Here is a 14,361-nt window from a genome sequence, read left to right on the forward strand (position 1 = left end):
GGAGCAGTATTCTCACCAGTTACTGGATCTGTCCTAGATGAATTCTCCCTTTTTCTATGGAATGGATCTGGGTAGACATGAGCTTTGGTGGGACTACCACTTGTGACTTAGTCTGAAGCTTGCTTTTTGTGCCATCATATTTGGATGGAGTTAAATATCAAGAAATGGATTTTCAACTCTGGACCTCTTCACCAAATTTGAGAATCCATAGGATAGGTGAGTGGGAAACCCATTTAAGTTGATCTTCATTTTGTGCAAAGTGTGGTCAAAATTTTGGACCTTTTGAAAAACTGAAATTTCGGTCATTTCAACCAAAATTTCATGGAAATTTAGGACTTTTTCCTGCAAGTTTTAGAGGGTACTTTGAGGTGGGACTCTATATATAAGCTGGTTGAAGCATAAAGAACACATTGGCACATGCATATTTTTATGATGTATCATTCAAAGTCATATTATACATATAGAGGTTTCCGACAAATACAATTTGAACTACAAACATAACTTCCATTTTATAACTTCAAGAAATGCCTTAAAAACACCTAAAATCACCTAATCCAAGAGGAAATTTCAATCAAATGGTGGGTTTCCACCTTCCTTCCAGTCGAAACTCTATAAAATAAATTTGAAGTTTTGAACTTTGAAGTTATATAATGAAAGTAATGTTTATAGTTACACTATATTTGTCGGAAATCACTCTATGTATGTTGTGCCTTTGAGTAACATATCTACATAGATTTTTTTTTTTTTTTTAGCAAAATGCATGTGCCGATGTGTTCTTTATACTCTAATTAGCTCATATGCAAAGTCCCACTACAAAATACCCCCAGAAACCCTCAAAAACTTCTTGTTGAAACTTGCAAGAAAAAGCCAAGCTTCTACAAATTTTGACCATTTTGACAATTTCAATGGAGATTTTGACCATTTCAAACCAGCTGACCCAGGTCTCAACATGTTTCAAAAAATTCGTGAGTTTCCATTTGTTTCAGCAATTTTGGTTGAAACAAAGGATTTCATTTCGGTACACACTAATTTTGTTTCAGTTTTTTGAAAATCTAAAATTTCGCAAATTTCAGTGGAATTTTGTACCATGGTGCAAAGTGCTGTCATGCGGAGGCTCACTCTTACTCCTTTTGTCTTTTCTATTGATCAACTTAGTGATATGTTCATGAAACCTCTTTTTGTACCTGGCATATGTAAGAATTGCTTCAAGCTGAGCTGTGATGACTTGTGTTCCTCTGCTTGAGGGGGATTGTATATTAAATATGTTATAGGGGTAAATGACCCATGTGTTCCATTGAGTTACAAGTGTCATTTACACACTTCAGAATTGCTGGTGTCATGTGGTTCTTGTGGGTTCAGTGTGTTAGTTTTCTAGATTTTTTTTTTTTTTTTTTTTTGGGGGGGGGGGGGGGGGTTGGTTTAACTTAATCACATTTTGTGTCAAGGAACCTGGCTAATCTAGAGTTTCTCTTAAAGAATGATGTGGTGGTGTTGAAAGATTAAAAGAAAGATGTTTGTTATTGAGTTTTATATGAAATTTTAGCTAAAGATATAAAGATTCGCAGGATATTCCTCGAAAGCAACTACTAGCATGAGTTTAGGATCATCTTGATCCTAATTGATTGACTACTTGCTTATTTTTAGAGAAAGAAGCTGCCTTTTTATAGTGATTGAAAATATGGTATATCTGTCAGTGAGGGAAGAAACTCTATCACATCTTTCTTTCATACTTTCAAGAATGTATTTTCCAAAGTGACTCCATGTACATCGATTTGTTCTGTACATGAGAGTCCTTTCTTTCTGGTTTTGAAAAAAGTGGTGGCATTTTATACTCTAGTTTCTGTTCCATTCGTTTGTTTTGAGAATTTGTTATTTTCTAGTTTCATAAGAATTACCTGTTAACCTTCTACAGCCAATGTTGTACACTCTGGTTATCATTCTTAAAGATGCATCAAGCCAGTTGGTTGACTGCGAATCATGTCAAGTAGGAATACGACAAATATTACTAGCCCCAAAACAGCTGCTTGTTAATGGCAAACCAGTAACAATACGAGGGGTCAACAGACATGAACATCACCCACGTCTAGGGAAAACAAACTTGGAGTCCTGCATGGTTAAGGTGATTTTTGGTTTCACTTTTTTTAATGTATACATATGTTCTTTCAGTAATTCATCTGTAGAGCATCATGCCAAAGTTTCCTCCTCTTCATCTCTGATAATATACCATGACTTCTTGTCTACTCGTAGGACTTGGTTTTGATGAAGCAGAACAATATCAATGCTGTGAGAAACAGCCACTATCCCCAGCATCCACGGTGGTATGAGTTATGTGACCTGTTTGGGGTCTACATGATAGATGAAGCCAATATTGAGTCACATGGTTTTGATTATTGTGGACACATAAAGCATCCTACGTTAGAGCCAAGTTGGGCTTCTTCCATGCTGGACCGAGTGATAGGCATGGTGGAGAGGGACAAAAATCATGCATGCATTATATCTTGGTCCTTGGGGAATGAAGCTGGATATGGGCCTAACCATTCTACTTTATCTGGTATAATAGCTTACAAGTCACTTTGAATTTTTCTCCTTCCTTTCATCCACTCATGAATGTATATATAATATATATCAGTATCATATAATAAAAGCGTCAACGAAGAGTCATGACTATCTTTTCACCTCCTAAAATGCTGGTATTCATTTATTGGATAGACATAGCCAATTAATGTCCAGAATTGTATGTTTTTTTGGGTAATAATTTGTAACTTTACTCTGCATAGTTAAAATAGTCATTAATATTAATTTCATCCCATGTTGTAATGAATTAGTTGGATACTAGTTTCAAAATTGAAATTCTGCCTTTCATTAATTGTTATATCTAACTAGTTCAACAAGAAGAAGAAGAAGCCGTGTCCCAACTAAAATAGGGTCAGCTAGATGGATCCTTCCAAACAGTTCTATTTATGGCCATATAAGATACAAGCCTAAGCGATACATATCCTTTCTCACCACTTCTCCCTAAGGTTATTTTAGTCTATCCCTAGCTCTTCTAGTTCCTTCAAGCTGTGGATCAAATCACTTTTACGTACAGGGGCATTTAATGGCTTCTATATAATGTGGTTGTGCTACCTCAATCGACTTTCTCATAGCTTATCATTTATCGGAGCTACTCCTAGACTAACTCTAATATGATCATTTCTTACCTTATCCTTTCTAGCTTTGCCATTCATCCAGCTTAGCATCCTCTTTTCTGCTGCACTAAGTTTATGTATATGATGCTTCTTAACAGCCCAACGCCTTGCACCATACATAATTGATGGTTGTACGACAGTGCTATAGAATTTTCCTTTGAGTTTTAAAGAACTACGTTGCTCTCACAAGACCCTAGATGCACCTCTCCACTTCGTTAACCCTATTTTAATTCTTTGGGAAGCATCATTGCTTTATTGCCTTCATTGTTTATGATTGAGCAAGGTACCTAAAATATTTAACTAGTTACCGATCAAATACTTTGTTGGTTCCCAAATTGTTTATTTTCCCACTTAACCTTGCTATCCCCATTGCCACTAGAATTTTCTTATTCAAAAAAAAAAAGTATATATATAACATGTCATACAAATTCAGTGATGGGGACATAAACAAAAAGGAAGAGAAAGAAGCTAAACTCCATATAACAGGAATCAATTGATCTGCCAACGTATTGTTAGTAAATCATTTCAATTACTTGTGTATAGATACAAACTAATATGTGCATTTGCACTAGGTATACTTTGATAGTGCGTGTCTGCGTGTATATAGATAAATAGAGAGTTGTAACAAGTCCCCAGAAAAGGAAGAAGAAAAAACAACATTAAAAACCAAGAAAGAACCTCAATACAGTTGCCAAGATAGAATAAGTTTACGAACTTCTTTATCCTGCAACACCAACTACTATGAATTCAAAATGACCCCAACCACTATGTATTCAAAAAGACCCATAAGGACAACCTACATCTCATTCCCTTACCACACACAAACCCCCCCCCCCCCCCCCCCCCCAAAAAAAAAAAAAAAAAAAAAAAGAAAGAGAGAGAGCCAAAAAAAACCCAAACCCTAGGAATTTGTTAACTCACTTCCAAAAGAATAAAATATTAGCAGATATAGTATCTATCTGGTCTCAATTTTATTATCATAATAATTTCAGGTTGGATCCGTGGGAAGGATCCCTCAAGGGTAATACACTATGAAGGAGGTGGATCCAGAACGCCATCAACAGACATTGTATGCCCCATGTACATGCGTGTTTGGGACATAATGAAGATTGCAAATGACCCAACAGAAACTCGTCCACTGATTTTATGCGAGTATGTTCTCTAGTTTCATTGTTTACGAAAACTAACAACATGCTGTTTGGCGATCTTCTTAGTACTATTCTGCTTACATGCCTATTGCAGGTACTCTCATGCAATGGGAAATAGCAATGGAAATATTCATGAATATTGGGAAGCCATTGATAGCACATTTGGTCTCCAAGGAGGTTTTATTTGGGATTGGGTCGATCAGGTGAATAAAGATTGTATGGTGGTTGTTGGATATCAATCATCCACATTCTTATTTATCAACAGTTTAGCTTATCTTCTGTATCCTTCATGGGAAAACATTAAGTTTCTTAGACAAGCAAAACCAATATAAGATATACCTTGACAGATCAAAGGAAGGATCTGCTTTTGGTGGGTTAAGACTCAAGAACAGAATAATAGAAAAGGAAAGAGGAGAGAAGTGGTTACTGCGGGACTGGCCTAATGAAGACTGGATATATGGAACCTAATCTAATGCAACAGCCCAACAGTTGCAATATAATAGTGAAGACATAAATTTCCTTCATCCATTGTCAAGGGAGATTCCCTGATCATTGTCTTCCAATGCTGTTGACAGGGTATCATGCAATAGTAGACTATTTGTAAATTGGAGGCCAGATATTTATGGCCACTCATCACTGTATAGCTTCACACATAGTGAAGTAAAACTTTCCCCTGATGATAGATACAAGTAAACAGAATTCAAACATGGCATGCACACTAACATATGAACCGTATGCATGCTAGGCCTAAAAGCAGAGAGCTGTCTCAGAATTTAACCAGAACAACCCACAGGAACTAGCTTTTTCTTCCTCCTTTTTAGTAGTATACTAATGTCACAAATGCATCAATCCCCATCCCCAGGATGGGGTTCAAAAAACTCTTCCTTAAGTTTTGGAGAAGGGTGAGAGTAACATTGAATCTAAGACATGAAGCTTCTACTGAACTCCTGTCCTTGAAACTTGCAAGGAAGAATAAACTCATAATATGGAATAACTTGCATTGCATTAAGATCTTTAACAAGCTCATCTTTGCTTAAAGGGACTAAACTTCCTTAGTAAGCTCAAATTCTCAGTAGAAACAGCAAGCTCTTCATTTTGTTTGACATCCTACTCCGTTTTTGCCTGCACTGCTTATGTTGCTTCTATTGCATTTAAAGATCTATCACCTTGCAGCCCTTCGATAACAATAGTTTCATGTAGATGAGAGGGTATTAACATACATTAGTTTGCTTCAGAATCCAGAACACCCAGCACACTAAGATGGTATATTTAGCAACACGAAATATGTGATATTGTGCACACACTGAAAATTTGAAATAAGAACAATCAAAGAATTCATCAGTAATATATTATCACAATTAATGATGACTTCACCAGTGGTCTACCACTGATTTGAAATTAGACTTCTACCAAGCCCTTGAACAATGAATTAGGAGGAATCTTCGATTGCACAAACAAACTCTAATTTTGAAAGCAGAATTATCCAGCACCAGTTTAGGGTAGGCTCTTATACCAATGTATAAAAAAAATAAAAATAAGAAGAAGAAGAAGGCTGCTTGTAGTGGCTAAGTAGAAAGAGACTTGATGAGAGGTGAAAAGAAAAGAAATGTAAACCTTAACTTATTCCATTAAATTTTCTTCTTCTTTTTGATGTTCTTGTTGAATAGTAATTCATTACCTTAGAGAATGGAAATCAGGGACACCCAATTGGGAAGGACAACAACATACCCACAACGAGAAAGATTAAGGGACATTCCAAGAGGTTACAGTATGTATTCCTAGGGGAATATACATGCGTAAACACTTCTGATGTCAAATGAAATCAAGTACCCAATATGCTGGTAAGATATGGACTTAGGGATCCATCTCTGAGGTTATGGTCCAAGCAAATATGTTGAATAGCACTGCCAAAATCTAGTTTGCCTGCATGATCATAAACTGTGAAGCCTCCAAAAGGCTTACGAGTTCAACTCCAAAGAAACCCTTGCACCAGTATCCTAAGTGAATATTGTACGACTTTTCCTCTCATGTATAGTGAAACTAGGATGGGATCTTCAGCAACTGGATGTCAAGAATGCATTTCTCCATGGTGAACCTGAAGAGGAGGTGTATATGGATATATCACCCAGATTTGCATCCTAGGAATCCAAGCAAAAGTTTGTAAGTTAAGGGAGCTTTGTATTGGCTGAAACAGTCTCCCTAGGCATGGTTTGGGTTCATAAAGCCATGGTGTCTATTGGCTATAAAAATAGTAGTGCAGATCATACTTTGTTTCTTAACAAAACAGTTTGGCCTTATTACAGTCTTGATCTTCATTATAGTTGATATTGTAATTGCTGAGAGCAATGTTGATGAGAGTTTAAGATCCAAGACTTAGATCAGCTAAGATGTTTCCTTGGCATAGAAATTGACTTAATTTACAGAGTTTTAATGCTTTTTCTTATTTGACACTTGTATGTGCATTATTTGTTTTACTATCTAATTTATCATGTATTAGGAACTGGGAATTGATATTAGGCATTGTTGATGGAATATAATGTGTATTTGGGGTTGGGATATTGCATATTGATCTTCGTTTGCTACTTATTCACTTGTTTACTTGGATGCCCATGGTATGGGATGCAAATGCTTACTTGTTGACAAGTCATGTCATCATGTGAGGATTGTGTTTACACATGTTGAGAGGAGATACCATAGAAGGTTAACATTATGAAACTTGCCAAATGGAATTGAGGCATTGGATTTCCCTATGTGGATAGAAATCTGAAAATGCCATGCTATCTGGCCAATAGTACGATGTTGAGTTCTAATTTAAAAGAGTGAGCCCACTGTTGAGTGGTCCCAGATATGCATGGCAAGACAAGGTTATTGGATGTTGCTAGCTGTTGAAATATGTTGCTTCCACAGCATGGTGTTAAGAATTTTATTCCTACTGTTGTCCAGCAGAATCAAACAAAGCATGTCATGATTTATCCCCTCTTCATCAAGGGAAGATGGATTAAGGAATTATGTGCTCTATTCATTAAGTTAGATGGTAAATCAGCTAATGACTTTACGGTTGGTGTTGAGAGTTCTATTCCTATTGGTAGCAACGGGCATGCTTGATATCTGTGGATAAACTTAAGCAAAGTATTGTAATATGAGTGCGAGGGTATAATTGCCTATTAGGATTTAGTATTGTTGCCCTTGGGGAATTATTGTACTTGTACCTCTTACCTTGGTGTTGAGAGTTTTATTCCTATTAGCAAGTTGGGCGTGCTTGACATCTATACATAACTTGAAGGGAAGTGTTGAAATATGAGTACAAGGGTATTATTGTCTACTGGGATTCATTATTGTTGCTCTAGGGGCATTACTGTACCTGTACCTCATAGCATCAAATTATAAATAAAGCTGAGTTGCCGATTAAGCTGAGCATGATAATTTCTCCCCATTGTGTGACAGTCAAATGTTTCTCTTACAATCAAATTCACTAGTGAAGTAGATACTGCTTAATAATACTTTTACCTTTGGAACCTCAGCTCAAGTGCTTTGTTAACAATCTGAATGCTCACTGATAATTAAACTGTAATTCTGAGGAATGAATTGCAATGTGATAGGTGTGAATGCAATAGGCCTATTTTAAACACTCGCTGTTCTTTTTTATGTTTTATCTTGTGTGTGTGTGCATGTGTGTTTGCGTGCTTCTGTATACATGTTTTATGTGAACATAATGTTTTACCATTGACAACCATCCAAGAACACCTTGGTAGTGGAAAATTCTTCCTGGAACATGCTCTGAATTTTAGAAATTTTATGTTGGGTTAATTAGTGACTTTTGGTCTACAAACCTGTACATAGGGATTACTGAAGGATGGTGTTGATGGTACCAAGCACTGGGCGTATGGAGGTGATTTTGGGGATACCCCGAATGACTTGAATTTCTGTTTGAATGGTCTTATATGGCCGGATCGTACTCCTCACCCTGCACTACAAGGTTAGTTCAATGCTATCAAAATTTCTCATACAAAAATTTCTGTGTGGCAATTGCTCAGTCATTCTAGGTTGAGTGGCCCTGCCCAAAGCCTATTACTAATAATGCACATCAAGCCTGGACACATTCACAGGTTCAGTATTCCATTCCTCTCAATGTGGAAGTGGTAGAACATGACCACCTCCGCATATTATTTAACTTGGTTCAACATAATTCAAACCTTTCATCCTCAATAGAACTCACAATATCAAATCCTACAGTAATAATATACTTCAAAATCAGACCCTTAATATCTCTGATCCAAAATCAGACCCTTAACAACCAATTGGGGGAGAGGGAAATTAGCTGGATAGACCTATTGTAGCTGAAAGTTCTGTAAGGCTGTAAGTCTGTAACCAGTTCAGACCATCCGTCTCATGAAAGAGAACTTTGAATTAGCAACATGTCCAGCTCCCTTTTTCACATCGGCTGCATGTCCATCATGGATTTCTTGTCATGTAAAACAGCCAGCATTTTCTGACGTTTATGCTGTCTGACAATGCCACTATTTTGCCATGTAGGGGTTGTTTCTGGCCTGAAATTTACCATTTCGGGGCCAAAATTTTTTTGGCTGAAGCTACTAGTAGGAATGTTTTTAGATTATATCAGATTATCATCCATACTTCTATTTTATGTGTTTCATGTTCTTGATCAAGTACCCAGATGTGACTGTGGAACCCCTCTAATTCAGTTGCAATTATTGTAAAACGATTCCTGTCAACTTAGAGCAGATGTCGCAGCATCTGAGGCCCTGAATGTTAAGTGATGCCTTGGCTGCTATGAACCACAGAAAAAAGTTGAGAGAGAGAGAGAGAGTGAGCAATAGCATGTCAAGGTGTCCATGCTGTGGATGGTAAACATAGATGGACAGTAATAGCGTTTATTTGCTGTATGCTGAAGAGGTCCAGAGCAGCTCTATGCAAATAGTTTATATCAACCAGAGGTCCAGAAAATGTAACCCAAAAGTTCAGTAATAGTTCCCCAGCATCATCATTTTTGTTCTTATTTTCATTGTTATTGATTTCAATTGATTGTAATATTGCCCCCGCATGTGTTAGAACTTATAAAGATTATATTATAATAACTATTTAAGAGCTTTAATTGCAATTAATGTAATACTATGTCTTGCTTCCAACATATGTGCCTGTTTCTTTGGTTGTGTTGTTGCTGGAATGCCTGTGTGTTAAATGTGTGGGTTGTGCTTGTCAAGTGAGACACCTTGGAATGAGTTGATCAAGGGTTCTGCTATATGGCAGCACGGTTGGCTGCACAAGGGTTCCACCAGTGGTTAGTTTACCTTCTTAAAATCTCACCCCACAACCACCTGTCAGTATGGCAAAGATAAAAGTCTCCTCTTCCAACCATTCCAGAATGTGGAAGTTTATCCTCTGTTGGTTTAATTAAAAGGGTAAAAGTAAAAGTCCTACAGTTATAGCTAGATAACTGTGGTAGAATAATAAGTTTTACAATAGTTGCACTAAAGATATGCATAGATATGACAAATGTAAAAATTAAAAAATAATAAAAAATCGAACCTCTTTGAAGCATACATGATAAATAGAGTAGTAATTAGATCCAAGCATTTGTCATTAGGTGGTCAGACAACTCGGACCTAATGTCTTCAATGTGGCTGATCAGTTAGACCCTGTGTAGTACAAGTATGTCCCATGATACCCTGATATTATCAGTTTTGCACTTAATCAGGGTTGGCCATTTGGCAGTATAAAAATTTGAAGATCCATCATATTTGAAATCACCAACAAATGGATGGCAAAGTGCAGAAAGGAATGATGCAAATACATGCTTGGTGAGTGATTGAATTTTGTTGTGAAAATTGATATGTAACCAATGTAAATTATGACCTTCCTATTCAACAGTTGGATTTGCCCAATCCTCACTGTCTCCCACCCTTCAGGTCCCCCCCCCCCCTCACTTCACATGCGCAGATGCATAGATAGGTGGGGGAGCAAGACGGATTTTGTATCCACTGCTACTTTTGTGTTTTGATGGTGAGGATTTGTCAGGTTACAGATTTTCAGTCTCAAGCCTTAGTCAAACCAAAAGAAATTGTGTTTAGCATGTGCACTGCATTTCTTTAGTTGATGTTGAAATGGATGTGCCTGCTTTTTAAGCAAATGCTTGCCTCATGAAACATGAAGAGTGGACCAGGGGGGGTTTGGTGATGGCTGATGGATTAGAGAGGTGAGGCTGGAAGCACAATTGACTCCATAGAGAAGGCCAGCTCTTGGGACCTGGTTTGTTGATGGGATGCATGCAGCACCTATTGCCGCTGCCTCCAACAGACATGGTGGTATTGGCCGCTGCTTTTGGTAGGAAGATGGCTCCACCTATGAGTTGCATCCTTGATTTGTCTAGGTATCTGAGTCTCAGGTCAATACGACCAGAGAAACTGGTTAGTTCCTTGTTCTATATCACCACGTCTCATTCAAGTATGTGTCATTTCCATTATGTATCAACCCGAAACGTACTGTTTACAATACGTATCTGCCTGATACGGCTGATTCATATTGATAATTCCTTAACTCTTATGGGAATAATCCCACATTGAACTCTTTGGTGGCTTACGTAAGTTTGACCTCTTCACCTTGTAGCTTTAGGTTAGACACTCGAACCTAGCTCAGAGCCACCATGTTACTATGTTTATAACACACCTGTGTACAGTCACTAAAAGAGGGCCTGTTAAGACCCTGATGTGAACCGGATGCAAGACCACTCAAAGAGGACCCAGGGAAGTTACCAGTACCGTATGGTCCTGCCAGCAATCCAGGGAATTTTGGCCAGCATAGGGGCATTTTGGTCACTTTGGTACCCCTAATCCAACTGAATTTGAATCAAATCTACCTTTGGTTTCTTATTTGAATCAAGCCTTTTTTAAGTCTAGTTAGGAGTCCTAATTAGAGAAGGATTCCTTTAGTTGGATCCAGTATGTTAGTGAGATCCCAAATCTACGATTTTTTTTTTTAATTTGGTTCAGTTTGGACAAGTTATTGAAGAGTCCCTACTAGGTTAGGAGTCCCAATTAGAAAGGGATTCCCGTAGTTACAGTCTATTTTTTACAAGGAGTCCTAGGAGAAGTTATGATAGAATCCTTGGGGAAGTTACTCTTGATCTACTTTTATTTTGTAATTAGGATCACCCTAGGAGAAGTGATGGAATCCTTGTAAAAGTAAGAGTCCCAAGTCTAGTTAGAGTCCAATTTTGAGTCACCTTCTTATGTTTAGTCCTAGTGTGAGTTCTTTCATGTAAGGCTATAAATAAAGCCTCTCTAGCTTGTCAAGATTTGATTAATAAAATTTGAGATTCGTAAGAGCAAAGCGTGGGAGTCGTGGGTTCCCTTGGAGGGAACTTGTGGCTGCTTTTTGTGTGAGAATTCTGCAGAATTTGTGAAACCTTTGAGTCCCTCTTGCCTTCTTCAAGTAAGCATTAAAAAAACCCCATCCAAGCCCTGCCCCTTTCCCCTCTTCTGCTCCCATCCACAGCCTTTCCCATCCACTCTAAAACTTGCAACTACAGCCCCCCCCCCCCCCACATCACACATCACCCTCCCCCCCCCCCTGCTGGCATGCTGCAGCAACACCTCTACCCCTCCCTCATCCCTATTCCTCAACCCCTCCCTTCCCCAGCCCTAGATCTCCACTCCCCAGCCCCTCACTTCTTCCTTCTTAGTTGCTGCAGCATGGGGAATCCAGGAAATTAAAACCAAGAATCTTTTCCAACCCCAAAAACACCTATATCTCCATACCCCCCCCCCCAAATCTCTCATCCTTTTAGGATTACCTTCCTCATCCCTTTACTCATGCTTGATCCCCCACCCATTTTCTTCATCTAAACCCTAGAATTTCTTCACTTCTCTTCTTCATTAGAAAACCTAAACTTCTAAAACCTAATTCTCCTCAGCCTCTCATCCAAACCCTAAATCCTTTTAGGATCATCTCCCCAAACTCTACTTAACACTCAAGACTAACCCTAACCCGAGCTTATCCCTTGGAAACCCTAGAATTTAAGAAACTAAACCCTGGTGTTAGGACCTGATAGGCCCCTCAAATCTCGTGTGTATTCTTGCAAGCACAAGAAGAGAGCTGGATTTGGCGAGCAGCAATTAAGGAAAGAAATCAGATCTGAACCCGAGAAGGGGGGGGTTTTTAAAAAAAAAATTTTTTTGGAGATTTTTTATAAAAAAAAAGAGGGTTTGGGGGGGGGTTTTTGGGGGGGTTTATTTTGGGCACTATGTGTTGGATTCTATTAGGAGTCTAATAAGAGTTTGTATAGGAATTAAATTAGAGTTTGCATTCATGTAAACTTCTATTCCTTGTAATAGTCTACTTTCCACTTTATTATAAATAAAGGGCTTGAGATCATGGATCAATAAGCCATTCTGCCAAACATTGTATTTCAACATGGCATCAGAGCCTAAATTCGATTTGGGAAGCGACCTACCTTCTTCTTCTTCTGATTTTTTTTCAAACCCATCACCAATCTTCAGTTCTAGGCAGTTTTTCAGTACCATCTTGGTCGCCAACTGAAACAGAAAAAAAAAGAAAAAAAGAAAGAAGAAGACGAATTCCATCTCGATTCCATCTCGATTCAATGAATAAGAACAGAAAACAGAGGAAAGAAGAAGAGAAGAAGAGAAGAAGAAATCAGCAACTTCCGCTGCTTCTACAACAACTTCGGCTTCAGCTCCTGCAATTTTTTATGTCTGATTCTTCATCTGAAGCCTGCGATTCTGAAGCTTGGTTAGTCATCTGAAACCTTCGATTGGGGTTCTGCTATTAAGGTTCTTCGACTGGGGCTGTTCTCCTTAAGCCTGTGAAAGACCATAACGGATCTGTTATGGTTTGAATTTGATTTTTGAATTCAAGTTTTTGAATTCAATTTTTGAATTTCAAGTTTTGGTAAAGGTTTTGCTTTACGGGGGGAATTCAAGTTTTTGAATTCAATTTTTGAATTTAAGTTTTGAATTCAAGTTTTGAGTTATTTTGGTAAATTTGCTTTACAGGGACTTATATGTAAATTTGTATAAGTTCTGAGATTTATTTGCAAATTCCGTTTTTTCAAGGACATATTTGTCATTACTGGAGAGAGAAAAAAAAAAAAAAAAAGAAAGAAAGAAAGAAAGAAAAAAAAGAGGTAGATCTGTTTGGGTTGTTTGGCTATTGCATTCTGCGACATTTCTGTTACTTCGAAAGGGTGAAGACTGAAGAACTGCAGATAATTTTGTCAACATGACAACTATTGATGATACTACTGCTCCCACTGGATCCGAATATTTTTCCACTTTTCATTCTCTTTCGGTAAGATTTGACGGCACAAATTACTTGATCTGGTCTCGATCTGCTTACCTAACTATTGCTTTGGAAGAGGACTAGTTGGATACATTACGGGCACTACTATCAAACCCACTACCGCAGGTGTTTTACAGGATAAATGGATATCAAACGACTCTCTTATTATGTCATTCCTTTTGAATTCCATGCATCCAAATATTGCCCGGGGTTACCTATTACTTGATACTGCAGCCCAAATCTGGAAGGCTACTACTGAAACATATGGACAATTGGGGAATGATGCACAGGTTTATGAGCTACGAAAGAAGCTTCATGAGACTACCCAAAAGGAACTAACTGTGGCCCACTATTATGCTGAGTTGCGATCTCTTTGGCAAGAGTTGGATCATTATGGGGATTATCACCCCACTAATCCAGATGATGTGGCGACATATAAGAAGTACATTGATAAGATTCGAGTATATGACTTCTTGGCAGGTTTGAACGTAGAGTACGATCAGATCAGAGTGCAAGTCTTAAGTCGTTCTCCCTTTCCTACACTAGAACAGTCTTATGCTCTTGTTCAGTGTGAGGAAAGTCGTCGATTAGTTATGCTTCATACTCCTATTATGGAGAAATCAGCTTTACAGTCTGTTCGCACTAAATCTGATCCGGCTAAGGAGATTGTCAAGTGTGAGCACTGTCACAAACCATATCATACCAAG

General features: G+C 38.0%; 1 protein-coding gene across 1 annotated transcript in view; it reads left to right on the forward strand.

The window, feature by feature from the left end:
- Positions 1 to 14,361, forward strand: part of LOC149001909 (glycoside hydrolase family 2 protein) — a 76,770-nt gene that overhangs the window by 33,774 nt on the left and 28,635 nt on the right. The window contains exons 9-13 of the mRNA XM_089137292.1: positions 1,913 to 2,119; positions 2,248 to 2,551; positions 4,181 to 4,340; positions 4,431 to 4,539; positions 8,177 to 8,312. Coding sequence (XP_088993418.1) covers positions 1,913 to 2,119; positions 2,248 to 2,551; positions 4,181 to 4,340; positions 4,431 to 4,539; positions 8,177 to 8,312 — 916 coding nt within the window. The remainder of the gene's footprint in view (positions 1 to 1,912; positions 2,120 to 2,247; positions 2,552 to 4,180; positions 4,341 to 4,430; positions 4,540 to 8,176; positions 8,313 to 14,361) is intronic.

This window comes from Hakea prostrata, chromosome 10 (genome assembly GCF_041222555.1).
Source record: "Hakea prostrata isolate BN-2017 chromosome 10, UWA_Hpros_2, whole genome shotgun sequence".
Taxonomy (NCBI): Eukaryota; Viridiplantae; Streptophyta; class Magnoliopsida; order Proteales; family Proteaceae; genus Hakea; species Hakea prostrata.